Source organism: Balaenoptera musculus, chromosome 8 (assembly GCF_009873245.2).
Source record: "Balaenoptera musculus isolate JJ_BM4_2016_0621 chromosome 8, mBalMus1.pri.v3, whole genome shotgun sequence".
In the NCBI taxonomy this organism is placed as follows: domain Eukaryota; kingdom Metazoa; phylum Chordata; class Mammalia; order Artiodactyla; family Balaenopteridae; genus Balaenoptera; species Balaenoptera musculus.
Window position 1 is genome coordinate 23,002,857 of NC_045792.1, and position 18,723 is coordinate 23,021,579.

The 18,723-nt window shown below is 39.0% G+C and overlaps 3 protein-coding genes across 7 annotated transcripts; 1 reads left to right on the plus strand and 2 right to left on the minus strand.

The window, feature by feature from the left end:
- Positions 1-1,598: 1,598 nt before the first annotated feature.
- Positions 1,599-7,264, minus strand: PIH1D2 (PIH1 domain containing 2). Its single transcript, XM_036862505.1, has 6 exons — positions 7,139-7,264; positions 6,160-6,362; positions 5,418-5,541; positions 4,795-5,040; positions 3,752-4,017; positions 1,599-1,952 (listed from the first exon to the last, which is right to left on the minus strand). The coding sequence occupies exons 2-6, from the start codon at positions 6,334-6,336 to the stop codon at positions 1,821-1,823; spliced, it is 945 nt and encodes a 314-aa protein (XP_036718400.1). The 5' UTR covers positions 6,337-6,362; positions 7,139-7,264; the 3' UTR covers positions 1,599-1,820.
- Positions 7,265-7,413: 149 nt separating this feature from the next.
- NKAPD1 (NKAP domain containing 1) lies at positions 7,414-14,875 on the plus strand. 5 transcript variants are annotated; one of them, XM_036862511.1, is made up of 7 exons: positions 7,457-7,510; positions 8,686-8,762; positions 9,288-9,374; positions 10,608-10,708; positions 12,250-12,399; positions 13,271-13,324; positions 14,063-14,875. In XM_036862511.1, exons 3-7 carry the CDS (start codon positions 9,366-9,368, stop codon positions 14,568-14,570), a joined length of 822 nt encoding a protein of 273 aa, XP_036718406.1. In that variant the 5' UTR covers positions 7,457-7,510; positions 8,686-8,762; positions 9,288-9,365; the 3' UTR covers positions 14,571-14,875. The 5 variants fall into 5 exon arrangements, with proteins under 5 accessions (XP_036718403.1, XP_036718406.1, XP_036718402.1 ...); XM_036862510.1 differs by lacking the exon at positions 7,457-7,510 and adding an exon at positions 7,995-8,057; XM_036862508.1 differs by lacking the exon at positions 9,288-9,374 and having other exon boundaries at positions 7,414-7,510.
- Positions 14,876-16,676: 1,801 nt separating this feature from the next.
- Positions 16,677-18,712, minus strand: TIMM8B (translocase of inner mitochondrial membrane 8 homolog B). Its single transcript, XM_036862514.1, has 2 exons — positions 18,568-18,712; positions 16,677-17,078 (listed from the first exon to the last, which is right to left on the minus strand). Exons 1-2 carry the CDS (start codon positions 18,649-18,651, stop codon positions 16,911-16,913), a joined length of 252 nt encoding a protein of 83 aa, XP_036718409.1. The 5' UTR covers positions 18,652-18,712; the 3' UTR covers positions 16,677-16,910.
- Between the last annotated feature and the right edge of the window lie 11 nt (positions 18,713-18,723).

Genomic DNA, 18,723 nt, shown 5'->3' on the forward strand with positions numbered 1-18,723 from the left:
GTTGGGGGAGTGGCACATAGCAAGATGGAAGTGTGGTCTGGCTCTGTTAGGTACTTTACTCCATTCCTGAGGTTTGTGAGTGAAGTTAAAATATCCCAAGGCATGGTCTACAAGAGGAGTTGACCAGTGCGAGAGATAATAGGAATGTGCTGTAAGGAATACTCATCACCCAGTAATGCGTGAACTCTGGAATACATGGGAAAATAATCACTGCTGATTACTGACCTCTAACGCCAAGTTTATAGAAAAATCTGGTACCTAAATCAAGGCTAATTCATGTCCATCTCAAAGTTTTCAGTTTTGAAGAAGAAAAATCTTGGTAAGATTCAAATTTAAACTACTCCACAGTTCATTATTAGTTAATGCTCTTCCTGGACAAAGTTTTGCTTTTTGTAGGGAGGGGGAGGTGGAGATGTTAGAATATAAGTGAAAGTATTTTGGAAAATAACTAGGATATAAATTTAACATTTAAACATTAAGCATGTCAGATCTTGTACTCATTTTATTAATAAGTACCCAATTACATAGCTGCTGACATAAGTAACACCTAAGTGCGAGAGTGCAAGAGTAGAGTCAGCCAGTTCTATATAGTTAGGTATGGGAGTTTATAGGAAATAAGTTTCCACAGTGATTTTGTAGAAGCAAAGATAAGGTCAAAGCATTCCAAGTTTTTTTGAGGGATAAGGAGAATATAATAGGTTTGTTAATTTTAGGACATCATATAGTTCTAGAAAACTTTCAGACAATAAATTACCCTATTGCTAGAAAAATTCAAGTCCAGGCCAGGTTTAAGAAAATTATATTTGTTTTTAATTGTCACATTTCAATTATTTCTATTACACATACATTAGTTTCTAAAGTTAAAAAGTTTTAAAGTTAATGAGAACTTTATTTAAAGACCTTATGTTGAATTAGAAACTAATAATTACAAGGAAGTTGTTTTATATCTAGAAAAGACAAGAGATGTTTAAAGTTTGATGTGAATGTTCCTTACTTAGGATATAAATTGGAAAGTTGATACTTTTGTACTGAACAATGAACTGACAGAGGAATGGGAGTTTAAAAAGTACATCACTTCTGTATTTTAAAAATTATTTTCTTAGGAGAAAGGCACTGGTCCCAAAGTCAGCTCCTTTTTCTTAAATTAGAGTTGGATGTATTTTGTGTCTTATGTGTAATAACATCCAATTACTGTTACTGCATCGTTGTATCTAATCCACAGACAAGTCCATATCTGATATTAAAAGGTAAGTAGGCTTGGGTGGCTTGGACTCCTGCCAGAGCTGTTTTATAGAAGTACAGACGTTAATAGAAGCAAAGGTTTGCATACTATTACATTGGCCCTACATCTTTATAGCTGGAGGAAACTGTCACTGCTAAGGCACATCTTGGTAATAAAAAACTTCTTTCACAGTGTGGGATTTATTCCTGATGCAAAAATTTACTAGAGACAAAAATTGTTTTTCAACTGGTAAAGCAAGAATTCTCACGTATTACTGAATACTTGGAGACAAACAGACTTTTCCCAAATGATATTTAAGTTACTTAACACCATTACAAATCTTTGAAATAAGTATATCATGGCAGTACTGTTTTCAGTAGTTTCTGCTTGATGCTAAGTTAACTTGAGAAGGAGAAAGAATTAAAGCAAAACAAAACAAAAGAAAACGGCTGATGAGAAAATCTCATTCCATCAAAAGGAACTCTTAGAAAATAAAACTAGTGTTTAAGATAAACCTCTTCATCCATAATGAAGGCCCTCTAATTCACATGACTTTATCACTGAAAACCAAAAACTCCAAATACACGATGCTCTTAACTTACACCAATGGCATTGTGACAATTAATGTAGCTTTCTCTTTGATAAATTTTGCTGTAGTCATTTCAGTATCCACAGATTCTGGAAGATTCAGATGTAATCTGTACTCAGAAACCTCGATCAATAAGTCATCCTAAGAATAATAAACCAAGAGAAATTTTTAAAGATGAAAAGAGAAAAATATTTCCTGGTTAAAATTTGTATTGTTTATTGTTCCCAGTTATTCACTCCTTTCGCATAAGAGGATCCCACTTACAAGCAATAAAGTTGCTGTTGTAAATCCCTGAGATTTTGAGGTTGTTATTGCTGCTCAGTACATCAAAAGTTAACTGATAAAGTACCAGAAGATGGGTGTTGCCATCCTAAATTATGTGGCATTGACTTTGGGGCTGACCAGCAAACAGCAAGGAAACTTAATGGTGACAAAGCCCTTTTCACAATAATTTGGAAGACATAATGTACCTGGTTAATTTGTGGCTTTAGGTACAGAAGTGGGAAAATAGAATGTTATTTGCACGCATTGGTTCTATTGGCCACATTTAACAAGGAACTACAAAAAGATGAGCTTAGAAAAGAATTTCTCAGTTTGCAAGGGAAAATACAGAATTGAAAGGGAATATACAGAGCCCAGAAATTCTAAGACTTGAGGAATGAAAAATGGAACTAATTTTTGTTTTCAACCAGTAAACAATAAAGTTGAGAAATTATTTCTTTATCAACAAAGGCTGATTAAAGCTGCCTAGAGGCAAATACTAAATCATAAGTCTTTATACCCTTTGCTAAAACCTCTAACTGGATTAAGATGGACCTCATTAAAGCCTTACATTTGGCCCAGGTGACAGCAATTAAGTCAAAAGAGGCTATTGAAAAATGAACATGTCTAAAAAAGAATTGAGAGGTGTAGCACTGACTGGAATCAAAGAAAGAAAGTGCTACCAGTCTGGACTAAAACTAATTTAAAATAATCTTTCGACCCCAACATTCCATGGGCAGCAAACAGGCTGAGTAAGCTGCTCAGCACCTAATGACAGCATGTTCTTCAATGCTCTTTTCAGATGTGGCTAAGGTAGATTATGAAAAAGGAAAAACGTCCCAAAGAATGGAGCTGAAAGTCATGGAAAACAATGGAACTAGGAGGCTAGGTAATCAAGGAACCTTGTCAAGGGACCTAAGCACGAACATCCTGTACCTCCAGGAAAGGGACCCTCGCAATATCTGCCTACCAGGATTTCAGAATTGCTGTGCATCAGCAACTACTGTGTGCTTCATATTTTTTCCAGTTTCTGAATTGAGACTGTTAATTGTGATAATCCTCTCCCCATTCCACATTGTATGGTGCATGGGGTTACGGGAATAGATAACTTGTCTTTGCAGTTCAGGCAAACTTTGTCTAACACAGATTATGATGGCAAAATCCTGGACTTTGGAGCCTGATACTGGGATTGGATGTGTCGTTCTGGGGAAAGAAGCAAATATTTGTGACCAAGAGGGTGGACTGTGGTAGACTGTAGAATTGTTACTCTTCTTTTACAAGAGGATTATACGTCCTTGCCATGTAACTTCCAGTGACTACCTGTGAGAAGAATGTGATTCCCAGCCCTGTTGATGTAGGACTTGGCCTTGTGACTTACTCTGATCAGTACAGTGTGAGTAAAAGTAATATATTCCATATCTGAGAGGAAGTTTTAGGATCTCTTGCATGGTTTGGCCATTTCGATTTTTCCCTCTTCCATGAGAATGACTTACCTAAATTGGGAATTGTTTCTTCCCCTGTATCTTAAAATGTGCAGCACTCGTGGAGCAAAGCAGGCTGAGCTGACATGTAACCTGAGCAAATTATTGTAAGCCACTGAGATTATGGAGTTTGTTACTAAAGCATAATATAGTGAATATTGACTGATACAAATGTACAGTATTATCTATTCAACTTACCTCAGAAACACTAAGGTCACAGAGAGATACTGAATTAATACCAGGTAGTTCAACTTTTAATTCAATTTTCAGAGGTCTCTCATTCTGATCTGCCACAATTTTTAATTCATAGGCTGGTCTCTTCATCTCCACTTCAATCTCTGTACTAGAAATCTCTTCTATCAGACACCTTGTTTTATTTGAAACTTCGTCTTTTGGCAGTAAAAGTTGAGGAAACTGATCTGAATTGCTCACAGTACTGCTTCTTATCTGTTCAAGGGTTAGTTCTTTATAAAAAAAAAAAGATGAAATCACAAAATCAATGAACAACATCAAGTACTATCAGGCGATGAACTGTAATAGATGTAGCGTTAGCCAAGATGGCAGATAAAGCTGCAGCTAAATCGGTTTGGGAAATCTTAAAAGACTCTTAAACCAAAGAATCTGGTTTAAAAGTTTGCAGGATTTAAACATCTTTAAGGACATGCTAATTTTTAAAAAAAATTTTATTGAAGTATAGTTGATTTACAATGTCGTGTTTAATTTCTGCTGTACAGCAGTGACTCAGTTATACATATATATAATTTTTCATATTCTGTTCCATTATGGTTTATCACAGGATATTGAATATAGTTCACTGTGCCATACAGTAGGACCTTGTTGTTTATCCATCCTATATATAATAGTTTGCATCTGCTAATCCCAAACTCCCAATCCATCTCTCCCTGTCCCCCCTCCCCCTTGGCAACTGCAAGTCTGTTCTTTATATCTATGAGTCTGTTTTTGTTTCGTAGATATGTTCATTTGTGTTATATTTTAGATTACACATATAAGTTATATCATATGGTATTTGTCTTTCTCCTTCTGACTTACTTCGCCTTGTATGATAATCTCTAGGTCCATCCATGTTAGGACATGTCAATATTTCTAATATCTAACATTTATTTTTTTCTATCTTAAATTTCTCATCTTTTGCAATTGAGACTTCTAATCTGCAAAATGTACACCAGAGGCAAAAAAACATTTTAAATCAGTTTAATTTTCCATTACATTCATTAACTTACCCTTTCTCATTTTCTCTCTTAAATCTGCGGGATCAGTTTGGTTTCCCATCAGATTTTGTTTCATTCTGTGAACACTTCCTTTTATTCTAAATTTGGTAACATGGTAAGAGTTTGAGAGAGTGAATTGGAGTTTTTCCTCAATGCATTTCATGGCCATCCGTATTAGTTGATCTTTTTTCACTTGGTCTTTTTCTGCTGCCTGGAGAACATCAGGATGGTAGGCAACATCAATGACTGTGTAAACATCTGTGTGTGTAATTCAGAGGGTGTGAAATGAAAATGATTTGTTTCACTAATGATATCATCAGGTAATATATTAAGCCATATCCTGATAAAGCTGGAAAAGTATAAATTCCATTCCTATATTTTCAGAGACAATCACAATGGTGCTATATACACAAAATTCCAATTAGAGCATTTCTTGACATTTTATATGGGTTAAAAATAGCTCATATTATTAGAAAAGTAAACAGTATTCAATTTTCATAAAGGTATACTTATCAGTCATTAAGTATATTATGACCAAATAAAATATGTAATGCCTTTTACCAAGGAAAATCTGGTTCTTGCTTATTTCCCCCAAAAATTTTAAAATGTGCTTTCTCTCCCATCATTCTATGTACCTGATGTCTCAGACATATCTTCTGGTCTGCCAACACTTAGAGGTACTGGATGAGTGGCTGACTGGGGAGCTGGGATCCTTTTCCACTGACATAGGTTGATAAAAAGTATTTTTTCTTTTGGTTTCTAGAAAGCAAATAATTTTGCATATCTCAAAACCTAGTTTTTTAATTTTTAAATAATATCCTAAAGGTAACTCATCACAGAATTTGAAGAGTGAGAACTTTAGGCTCCAAATAAGTCATTCCATGGATTTAAACTGCGTTTGAAAAACTGTAAGAAATTACAGTTACCTGATTTCCCTAAAGCTGCTGGCTTTTCATTAAGCATCCAGTTGCTGCTCCCACAGGAAGTGGGAGGAGGGTGGGGGAATTGATCTAAGCTATTCCAGGTGAATTTGACCCTATTTCACCACTTCCTTTCCTCCCCAATCAAATAAGTTTTCTTTATTTGGAAAATCTCCAACTCTATTATTCTCCTTTAAATAATTACGTTACTTTTAATTTTCATCCTCGCAGAAAAATGGCTCATTTTGAGATCTCCAAAATGTATCAAATATGAAATTCCCATTCTTACTCCTTCAACACAATCTTCCACACTACGTTTAATTTTCCACTCAGAGTGGCAGTTTCCCTCAAGTGTTCTTGTGTTAAAGTAGTAATAGCTAAGGGTAAGCCATTCTCTGGTTATTCCAGGACCATTTCATTCAGGACTTCCCTTTCCCTGGGCACCAACTCTACATACCAGGATCCTGGTTTGTAGACAGAGCTGTGGTTCTGGGGCAGCACAGAGCTGTTTCCCCTCTTTCAGCTGCTGTTGAATGAACTTCTCATAGCTCTCAGGGTTACTTTCAGCCAGATCATCTAGGAGGTTCCAGAATTGAGTAACTTGGGTGAGCAGACCCTTCGAGGATGACTCCATGATCGAGATGAATAGGCCTCTTAAGTCTGTGGAAAGACATGACTTAAGGAAGGAAAAAAGTCTATTGATTCACTTCTTCTTTTGGGGGAGGAGGAACAGTTCAGGAACTGTTTTGTTGAAGTTAGCAGCTATCCTTAACCCCTGTGTGTAAAAGATTGTGGATCAGCACCACTTTATCTTTTCCTTATTCTCTAATTATCTAATACCTTTTCCTACATTCTCAAGATGTTCTCTCAGATAATAAGGCCTTACCTCTGCCTAGATCCTCACAAGCCCTGAGAGGACAGAACAGTCATTTAAAGTCTGTATTTCCTGGGATTTTCTTGTTCCAACACCCGGGTATTGGCTGACTGGGGCCTATCCAGTTCCTGATTTTGTGTGGGTCGAGGGCCACATGAGACTTCCTCAATCCTCAGCATAGTTTAGGAGTTAAAAGCATGGACTCTGCAGCCAGAATGCCTAGATTCCAGTCTTAGCTCTATCACTTACTAGCTGTGTGATCTTGAGAAATTAATTTACATATGTGCCTCAGTTTATTCTCCTCGAAATGAAGACGATAATACCTATCTCATAGGGTTATCGTGAGGATTACGTAAGGTAATAGAGAGAGGCTGGAACACTTGGTAAGCATTCTATGAGAATAATAATATTCTACCACTTGAATAACCGCCCTCCCTCAATGAAGAAGTGTCCCACAGCATCCACAGACTGAGGAAAAGAGAAGGTTTGGGTTCTCCAAATACTACATTAGGGTTGGCCAAATGAGAAATTTAATCATCTTTCCGGAGGTCGGCGAACCCACCTCTTCTCTCGGTTTCTTGACAAACCGCGACGCCTGTTACCAGGGTAACCAGACTGGTACAACATCTAATTGAGTCCGGAAAGCTCCAGGAAGAAAGGTCTTTTTACATCCAGTTCCGGAATCTTCTTCTGGTGCTGGGCTTGCTTTTCGGCTGAGCCCGACCCACTTCTTTTCCAGGAAGGCGCCCGCCTCCCTTTCTACACCTGTCGACTTCTAGAGTGTCCTGGAAACCCTCTTGTGGGAGTCTCTGGGACTCCTGTTGGTGGGAAGAATTTCTCAAGAGCACGACTTCCGGCCTGGAAGGGAAGTTGGCACCCTCTTCTCCCAGACCGCTTCCTCCCCCACCCCCGCCACGCGAGGCTGCGGCGCACGGTATGGGTGTGTTTGTGTGTGTTTGTGTGGGGAGGGCGTTTGGAGGGAAGGTTACCGGGAGCTCCGTGGCCGCTGGGGGGCAGGGGTCCCGGTGACGAAGATGGGGGTATTTTTTCTGTCTTCCACTTGGAAGCCTCAACCCCCCCTTCAGCCACTCTAGATACATCTTGGGGCCCAGTCGAGGGTCGTACCCGTCCAAAGTGTCCCCGTCCTTTTTGGGGAGCGAAACCCAACCCCCCGGTCCATCCCAGAGGAGCGTGAGCGGGGAATGCCCCAGCCAACCAGGCCGTCCGGATTCCGCGCCGGAGCAGCCTCCGGCCTGAGTCCGGAGAGGTATTTGCCTGTCGGCCTGGGCTGGGGGAAAGGCGTCCGTGGCCTGGGCCACGGGTGAGGGCGGAATAACCGGTGGGAAGGCTGCGTTTTCACGAAGGACTCGGGTGAAGCTGCAGAGCTGCCTTTGCTTGGCTTCTGGGTCGGAGGAGATCTTGTAATGGAGTGGTTCTTCGTCTCACACTAACAAGATGCCTGATTTCCTCAGGATCGAGGGGTGAGTGAGCGTTGGGGTGGTGCACAAAGCCCCTGCTGGCTACACACTTGAATATCCCTGTCATCTATTTTTTTGGAGCCTTCTGTACAAAATAGAACATAAAATTCTCTTGAATGAAGAAATTTAGGGCACCTCTGCATTTAATGTTTTTAGGCGTCAGTTTTTGTTACTATTGACATTTGTGGTCCTGACACTCTCAAATCTAGGTGTTTAATTGCAAACTAATTTTGGGATTCGGGAGTTGATTTCTAGTCTGAACCTTGTTTGCCTTGGACTATGTGGCCTGGGGCAAGTTATGGCTTTAATGGAATTTCATCTACAAAATAGGAATGAAGATACTTGCCTCATAAAACATAGTTATTTTGAGGATTAAATAAAATGGGTCTCTTGAAAGCACTTAATTTGGTGCAGTTTCAAAGAACTCTAATGAACATTATCTCCTTTCATCCTCACAGTAGTGTGGTCAGGTGTTTTCCCCTTTTAATGGTGAAGGAAAAACTAATCCTCAGGACCTCTGACTTCTGGTTCAGTGATCTTTCCTTTATCTCATGCTTCATTATAACATAGTAATAAAAGATAAGGTAATAAAATAAATTATTATTAAATGTTACTTATTGATTCATTTCAGATTGAAGAATGTCCCGAGTTCCCTTGGGGAAAGTCCTCCTGAGGAACGTCATCCGGCACACAGATGCTCACAATAAGGTGAGAGGTACAGCTTAGTTATTCCACATGCTTAATGAGGGCATACAGTGTGCTAGGAATTATTTTGATACAGTTAGGAGAGACAGAGATAAATAAAATAATTAGAATATAGTTTGATAAGTATTATAATGGAGACATACACAAAGTCCTTTTATGCACTGAGGAAGGAATAATGAAATCTGCCTTGGGGAATTAGGAAAGGCTTCACATAATGGGTGTTATTTGAACTACTGATATTTGAACTAGTTCTTGATGAACAGGATCAAGTTTACCAGGTGTAAAAGATCATTCAGGACAGAGGGAACTTTATGTACTAGTGTATGGCAAGGAACATGAAGCATTTGAGGCAAGAAATTGTATGCATCCAGAAAGTAGAGAATGTGGGAGGTAGTGGCAGAGGACGAGGCCCAAGTGGTAAATTGAGTTGGATTGTGATGCTTGGAGATTAGACTTTTTCCTGTAGGCAGTAAAGAAACCATCAAATATTTTTAAGCAGGGTTTGACATGATTGTATTTGTATTTTAGAAAGATGACTTGTTAGCTGGGTAGGGGATAGATCAGATGGATTGAAACAGCAGAGGGACCAGTTCGGAGGCACTTGCAATGTTCCAGGTGAGAGATGATGAGTGGTTCGCGTGAAAACTGACAGTAGGGATAGAGATGAGGAATTTAGGCAATAGAGTTCAAAGAACTTGATGATTGATTGGATAATAGTGATAATTATGGAATCAAATATAACCATCTTGTGTGACTGGGTGAATGATGATGATGCCATTAATTGAGTTAGGGAACTAAAGAAAAGAGACAAGTGTGATGGGAAAGGTAATTAGTTTGGTTTTGAACATCTTGATGGTGAAATGCTTATAGGATGTCTAAATAGTTCGCAATTCAGACTTGGAGAAAAGTTGAGGCTGGATATAAAGATTTGGGGATTACTGATACAGGAAATGATAGAGGTCACGAGAGTAGATGAGGTCACCTATGAGAGCACATATAATGAAACAAGGGTCAAGCACCCTTGTTTGGTTTTCTTTGGTGAACTGTACCACTAGTTTGATCACTAATGTTATTACTGTCATATCACCTGATATTCTCATTGTGAGTGAGGGTATAACTGTTACCTAAGCAGCCTCTGCAATTGCATTAAACCACCCCAGTTGGATGGTGAGCTTAGATTTGAAAGCAGTGGCTAAAAAAGATAAATCTAGGACAACTTTAACAAAATATTACAGGAGGACTTAGAAATAAAATTTATTATTGTTCTTTGTGCAGCTATACTCTGCCTTTCAGGAAATTCTCTAACAGTTCCCATGCTGTTTGTTTTGTTTTGCTTTGTTTTTAACAAAAATTATTATGTTGTGAAAAGAGACTTAGCCTAGAAAGTTTCAAGACCTGTCTTTACTAGCTTTTTGACTTTGGTAAAAATCTCTGAGCTTTTGTTTCTTCTCAGTAAAATATAATAATGGTACCTGCTTTGCTTTCCTCATAAGATTGCTTAAAGTTCAATAGAGAGATGATATAGTTAAAATCATAAAGCATTTTAGAAACATAAGGGATTATCATTTGCTAATTGCAGCATAATTGCTTAGTTAATAAGGTGATAAGTGTGTCTATGCAGGGGTTAAAAAGCTCTTTTGTTGCTGCAGAATTCTACATATTTGAGATTTACTAGGTTGGATTGTTTAATCACTCTAGAGAAACCAGAATTTGTTTCCTAGGTTCCTGATCAAAACTCAGTTTGTAATCCAATAATTAGTGCAGACCGTATTTTCAGTTACTTTTTGGTGATGTAATGTGTTATTTTTAGTAACATTTTTATTTCTTTCCTTTTAAAAAAAAATCCAGATTCAGGAGGAATCAGATATGTGGAAAATAAGAGAGCTGGAGAAACAGATGGAAGATGCGTACCGGGGGACGAAAAGGAAAATGTTACCCAGCAGTTCAAGGTGAAGTTGCAACTCTGAGAACCAAAATAATTCTCATCTTATTCAGAATCATCAACTTTTGTTTAAAAACATTATGGCATGCTAAAGATAGATGAATTCAGTTCTGTGAGTCCTTAAGCCTTTCCTCTTCAATAAATCTAGACCCAATCATAAAGGTAATGGCTATGATGCATATGGCCCCACTCTTTGCACTTATTTGTAATGGAGAACTTAAAAATTCTGCCTTGAACAATTGTAAACGTTAAGGATTCTGTGGATTCTGACCTTACCTGATGGCTTTTAACTTAAGATTTTCTATAGGTATCTTATGGTCACTTAGCTGATCATTCACACCTTTCCCCTATTAGTCTTTCATTCTCTCTCAGCCTTTTCTTTGCCCCATCTACTTACTATCTTAGTCACACAACCTTTCACATTACCTTCTTAATAATTTGAGTGTGGATATGAAGGATTATGCAGGCTTAGTTGTCTTACCTATGGAGGTATAGGAATGTCTGAGTATTGGGAACATCTCCTGGGTCTCATATGCCTTTTAGTATAGATCTGTGTGTATGAAAAATGATTATAAAGTAATAATGCTGATTTCTAAAGCCACACAGGGAAATAGTTAAGAGTGAGATATTTAAGGAGAGTGTGCCTGCGCAGTGTGTGGACTTTGGAGTGTGATTGGCTGTGTGTAATGGCTTTTGACAAGAAAGTATTCAGGGTATCCATGGTAAAGAAGGCAGAGTCTCAACATAAAAATAAATACCTTGTCAGTCTGTTTTCTCTCTGAAGATGATTCTTTGAGAATTTGGAAGTACTTAGTGCAGATGATGATTTGTTTTGTATTGGTTATTCAGTTACAAGCAGCATTTCCAGGAACAAAATATTGTTCTTTTGGAGTGGACTATTAATGCCTGTCATAATGAATAAGTCTTTAAAACATAATCTCTTGAGGGGCAGGTTTCTGATTGTCTCAATTGCCATTATAGTCCCAGCAGCTAGAACAGTGCCTGGCAGGCACATAGGAGGTCCTCAAATGTTTTTGATAACCAATTAACTGGCTTAGTGACTGGTTAGTGGATATTGTAAGTACAGGCTAGGTCGGTGGTTCTCAACTGTTTATCCACCCCAATTTACTCATGGGTTACACCTTGCTCCCACTGTTACTCTGACTTAACTACAGCAGGTTGCTGGTGTTCAGGGAAGGGAGTGTATTTCAGAATCTCTAGGGCAGTTTGAAATGTCCCCAGCTGTGATTATGCTCTGCTTCTTTCTTTGAGGATCAGTGAGTGAGGTACAGCATGCCACAGTCGAAAAGTCATTTCGTCTATACTCTGCAATAGGACGGGTAGTGATGATCATATTTTCATTGAACACCTAACTGTACAAATTAATAGAGAGGAACAGATCATGTTAACAAAAAATTTTTTTAACATTAAGTATCAGGTTGTTTTGGTCTCCCCTTAGCTTGTTCAGTGAGTTTTGTGCATAATATTCCATAAAGTAACCTCACAGATTGCTTCTCTATCTAAAAGTTCTTCTGTTTTCTCTTATAGCCGGATGCGTAGTGATGGTTTTGATGAAGAAAGTCAAAGAGACTATTGGAGGCCAAAGAATGAAATTTCTGGGGCACTGGATGATGATTTTCTTAAGGCTAAATCCTGGAACAAGAAGTTACATGATTATGAAGCTAACATGCCAGACAGGTTTGTGACTAAATTCCTGTGACTATTAATGGTATTTGGCCTGAGAATGTGTACTTTTAAAAATTAATTATCTCTGCAAAAGCTTATACAGAAATGTTCACAGCATATTTATTCATAATGGCCAAAAAAGTGGAAACCTAAATGTCTATCAACTAATGAATGGATAAAAAAAATGTGGTATATGGGATGGTAATGGAATGTTATTTGGCAGTAAAAATAAAGTACTGATACATGCTACAACATGTATGAACCTTGAAAACATTATGCTAGGTGAGAAAAGCAGACACAAAAGGCCACTCATGATATGATTCTATAGAGATAGAAAGTAGATTAGTGGTTGCCATGGGCTACGGGAGATGGAGGAATGGAGCGACTGCTAATGGATTCTTTTGGGGGTGATGAAAATGTTCTGAAATTAGTGGTGATGGTTGCACAACTCTGAAAATACTAAAAGCCACTGAACTGTACACTTTAAAAGGGTGAATTTTATGGTATGTGAATTATATCTCAATAAAGTTGTTACTTAAAAAAAGTTGTCCCAAGGTAGACAGCATTGTTATGAAGTGTTTTTGGAGAAGTACTTCACAGCTGAAGAGCAGAATATAAAAGTTCGTTAGTGTTTCTTAAGGAAGAAAATGGCAAGTTTTCTTACAAATGGACAAAGGAATCCTATGTGTCTGAAATGAGTGTTCAGTACAGAAAATGTAACCAAGTTACCGAGCTGTAAATGTGGTGTTGGCTCTACCATATCTCTTTTTTCTTTGTTCTGTGTGTCTGTGTATGTGTACACTCCTAAGTCTAATTTGTCTTTAATTTTTAAGAAATGTATGCATTGCTTTAACAATACATGTAATAAAATGTTATTTTACAGATGGGGTCACAGTGGATATAAAGAGTTATACCCTGAAGAATTTGAAACAGACAGGTAAGGCAAGTACGCTTACTGAAAAAAAGTTAGAAAGTAAGATTAGTACACAGTCTGAATTATAAATTGAGTTCTTAATTTTTTTTTTTAAAGAGTGGATATATGTATATGTATAAATGATTTACAAACTCACTTTAGTATTTATTTATTTATTTTGGCTGCACTGGGTCTTAGTTGAGGCAGGTGGGATCTTCATTGTGGCATGTTTAGTTGCAGCAAGCAGACTCTTAGTTGCAGCTTGTGGACTTCTTAGTTGCGGCATGCGGACTTCTTAGTTGCAGCATGCATGTGGGATCCAGTTCCCTGACCAGGGATTGAACCTGGGCCCTCTGCATTGGGAGCTTGGAGTCTTACCCACTGGACCACCAGGGAAGTCCCGAGTTAGTAATTTTTATAAAGTATACAACATTTGCCATTAAAAATGTAACCAGAGAAATAATAGGAGATTTAGTTGGGAGATGATTGGTATTTTGCCTTTCCCTGATATTTGGCATATCTATAGCATGTAGGTTTTTATATATAGTGTTCCATACAGTAACTCAGTATGGCAGATTAGAATTTTTATCTTCATTTTAAAGATGAGGAAACAAAAACTCTGATAATGTCTCATAGTAACATTATATCAGTTTTGATTTAAAATTCAGATGTTAACCCCAACTTCCCATCTAGAAAGCAGAATATAAAAATTATATAAATACACTTATTTTCTATAGTAAAGCAGTTTTTCTTTTTTATTAGTAGTGATCAGCAAGATATTACCAATGGGAAGAAAACATCTCTCCAGGTAAAATCATCTACCCATGAATCTCACAAACACAAGAAGTCAAAGAAATCCCACAAAAAAAAGCAGAAAAAAAAGTCACACAAAAAACAGAAGAAAAGCAAAAAGGAAGCCACAGATATAACAGCAGATTCCTCAAGTGAGTTCTCAGAAGAAACTGGGGCTTCTAGTACCAGGAAAAGGAAACAACCACATAAGCGCAAGAAAAAATCCAGGAAAAAATCTCTCAAGAAATCTGCTTTATTCTTAGAGGCAGAGTGTGACACTTCCCAGTCAGATGATTCTGCATCCAGCAGTTCTGAGGAAGGTGAGGAAAGAGACACTAAGAAAACCAAAAGGAAAAAGAGAGAGAAAAAAGCCCACATCCCTGTAGTTAACAATGAAATACAGGAGAGGACAAACAAACGCACAAATTGGAAAGTGGCCACAGATGAAAGGTCTGCCGAGAGTTCAGAGGATGACTAAATGAGAAAGAAACATGTTTCCTGCATGACTCTGGATATTTACAGCTCTTACACCTTGGGGATTTGCCAGTGACTCTATTGCTCAGCACAGGGGGCCTGAGGTCAGAGCTGTCCTGTGCCATCTATATACATTCTGACAGACTTCTTGTCTTCTATTTTGGCCTGTTAAACTTGATCCTCTTATTGTTAATAGGGAATCAGTTATTTTGTTATGAAGGTTTCTTGAAGAGATTATTTTTTGTGATTAATCACATTTAGCGTAGAGTGCATATGCAGCAAATTAAAGGACCCAGAAAGCTGAATCCAGTAATGACCTGGGTATACCAATTGGAATGTTGAATTTGGGGAAAGCAAGGGCTGGGGTCAAGAGATGGATTGGAAATAGTGCTGTATACAATGGTATGATAAGGGAACATCGTGTTGCTCTTGTCTGTTTACATAGTAGGTGCCACAACTTGACTTTTTTTGTCTTTAGCCTTGGTGCTTTCATCTTTCTGTATTTTGACCCCACAGGTGTGGTCCAGTTTACTTGATGAGGAAAGGAGCATAAGAACAAACATTTTCCATTCATGGTAACATCCATAGACAGCTGTTATTGAAAAAGACTAGGAGTTTTTGACAAATTTCCCTGTTGGGCAGGGTCTGTGGCTACCCTCAGTATACCCCTAAACATGGTAATTGGATAGTAAAAGGTTTTCTAGTTCCATTGTTTATTGCCTAAATGCACTTGTGTTCAGAATTATTTCTTCACTTCTCTTGGGTAAGTCCTCAACCAAATGAGGAAGAATCAGGCATTAGTTGTGCTAATGGTGCTCTGAACAGGATTCAGGGCAGCAACAGCTATTTAAGTGTTGTCTTCCTTGTTCATTTCTTAATCTGTTAATGAACTTTAGATTTTTCCTGAAACTAGGTTGAATCAGTTCCAAAATGAAATAGGCTTCTCAGGGACATATCCATTTCTTCCTAGTCTGCCTTTGGATTAAAGCACTAAGCAGAGACCTTGTTATTTCCCTTTGCTATATATACTGTGATCCCTACTATGTTAATTCTTAAGAAACCAAAATATCACTGGAAGAAGGCTGGCAGAACATGTGAATTTTTTTCATTAAGGCAGATCAAGTGACATTGTTTTTTCTTGGTCGTCACTTCATGGGTGAAGTAAAGCTTGAAGGCGCAGACTTTTGGTCTTGGTCTGCCATTCATTGGTTATGAGGTCCGGAGCAGGTAAGTCAACCTCCCTGGCCTTACTTTCCCTATGTGTAATACAGAAATACTTCATGGTAGCATGACTGTACGACACCAGCAATAGACTATGACAACATTCCATGAGGTGGTAATATTTTGTAGTTCTTAACTATTAAATTTGTTCTCTTTACAGAACAGATTTCTAATAAAATGCTTAGTCATAAAATACATGGTTGGCCAGAGGTTCCCTATCCCTTGATTATAAGCAGGTGCTACTTTTTGGGATATTTATTTGAAATATTAATGCTTTGGTACTCGATTGTTGATGTCCCATGGTGTATATTTTTACCTTTGGGATTATTAGGGGCCCAAGCAGGGAGGAATAGTCTATATAATTACTACCTCTTAACCTAAAGCAATTGTTTTGTTCTTGGAGCAAGTGAAATCTTCGTGGGAAGGAGTTTTCTACATGGATTTTTTTTTTTTAGCATTGTTTCTGTGCTATAAAAGTACTGATTCTAAGCACAGACTCAGGAAGATGGGCCATTGGAACAAGGCTTCTCCAGGAAGTTGGTTCTGTTTGGGTCTTGACGTTCCCTTCTTCTCATACTAGCAGGCCTCTTCCCAATGAATACACATTTTGCCTGTTCTGTTTTTTTGCCATGTTTACCTTTTCTTGGTCCTATATAAGCAATAAAGCTGTTTTCTGTTCTTCACCTTTCTCAACCCCAAATTCTCTTCTATGCCTTAGGGTAAGGCTTTGATGGTTCTTCCAGCCCCCTTAAATATGGCTTAGGGTGGCTCTTCAAAACCTAAGATCTCTCATTTGCACTATTGGCCTTGGAACATATTTGTTTCTAATGTTCCTGCCAATCAGAGATCTATATATTAAACCCTAAAATGGGATTTAAAAAAAAAAGAAGAGTTGGAGAATTCACATTTATTGAATAATTATTGTGATACAAGATGGAATTTCTGAATTCCCAATAAATAAATTTCACTTTTTGAACATTTGATCTCTTACTTTTTAGCATCAACAGGCTTGGTAATAGCCTGAAGTTAACCTGACAATGGGTTGACAACCTTCCCCTGCTGGCCCTTCAACCTGCTTAATAATAAGTCCTTTGCTTCTTCAGTCATTCTCCCATGGGATGGCCTACTGCCCTCCTTTCTGTACAATCTGGGCAAACCGACTGGTGATAGCAAGAGTAGTGTCAATGAAGCGGTCCACACAGCTAGAGAGACAGTTTTCAGTGCGAGAGTCTAGGCGATTCCCTGGCTTCTCCACACATTTATCCCAACATAACTCCATGAAGTGATGCACCTAAGAAGAAAGAAAAATAGTAACCACTTGGGGTCTGCAGACAGGCCTAACTCTATGAATTTTCTTATTTCCTTCCCATTTTTCTCATTTTCTGTCACCTGACTAAACTATTCTTTGACTCTCTTTTCTCTCTTCTAATTTGTCACCAATATGGCCCAACTCCTCATCCCTACGTTGAAACAATCCTTTTATTCTCTCCTTTTCTGTTTTTCTTAGTATTAAAAAATATGTACTTTCCATCAAGTCACCCTAATGCATCAGTTTCTCTGTTAGCCACTGAAGGCACTCCGTTATTTAACACCCAACCCATCTGTTTCAATGAGGTCCACACACAGCATACTCAACTTGACTCTCAATACTCCTAAAGATTTTTCCACAGTTTAAATTATTACCTCCTTGAGAGCACTGCCTATTGTTTTCTAATTGTGTCACTTCCTTAATCAGAAAATCTCAGGCAGGATTAATACCTTCTTTTATATTTCCAAACTAGCACCAGTGTAAGCTGGGAGGCTATGGTACCAATTAATTCCCCCAAACCACTGCACTCATCTCATTCTAAACCTATTCTTAAGTAGTTCTTAACCTTTCTGGGGTCATGGACATATCTGAGAATCCAATGAAGGTTACGGGCCCAATCTACAGAAAAATGAACACACAAGCACAGAAAATGTGTGCACTTTCATAATGTTCAGGTTTGGGTTAGAAACCCAATGATTTCTAATCAGGGTTCTTGCTACTTATATTCAGCGAACTCTCCCCTTCCCACCACCGCCCCTCCTCCCAACACGGGGGAATAACCATTTACCAAGGGCTTAACTATTTTGGGAGGCTGGGTACTAAGCAGTCAATCCTTTCTGCGGTCCTAAAAGATGACTGTCACCTCCGTTTAAGAGGCACGGTTAAGTAAGTAGGTTTAGGATTAGTCATGCAGCTAGTAAGGGGCAACGCCGCGGTTGGAACCATGCTCCAAAACTCTTGTTCTAAACTAACAGTCTAGACCGACGACTTCAGGGCCCACCTTGATCCAATAATGCTCTACTGCTCTATCGTTTTCCAATACATTATTGCATATGATCCTCGATATCCAGTGAGGCAGCGGGCGACTGCGAAACCAAGACTTACAGTGGACGGGCGTTTTGTCTAGGGGCACGTGACCTGTAAGGGGCAGAGGCAAGCTTAGAACAAGGATCTTCCGAATGCCAGCCCAGAGAGCTCACCGCCAAGCTAGGCTCCCGTGCCTTTGTGTCGCCCGAGCCTTTCTTCGCTTTACACCTTCTCTTTCCCCCCACTATAGGCTTGCTTAGAGGGTACCTGGGCACTACAGGTCACCAGCGGCAGGATTGACTCGTTTCTTTTGCGAGCAGAACCGTGCGCAGCAGGCACGGAGCATAGGGCGGCCGCGCCGCGCCGCCTCCATTCAGAGCTCCGCGGGTGCCCGGCACCTGTACTTCACCCTCTTTTCTCTTCACACTGGTCCCTGTCCCCGCACCTGTGCAGTGAACTGCGCCTTCTGCTGTTCGGCCGCCACCAGGCGCTGCAACTCCGCTTCATCCGCCTCACCAAGCTCCGCCATTGCCTGCGTCGGGCTCGGGACCTTCCGACGAGCTGTGTGCGCATGTGCGGCGGGGCCGAGCCAACCCCGACT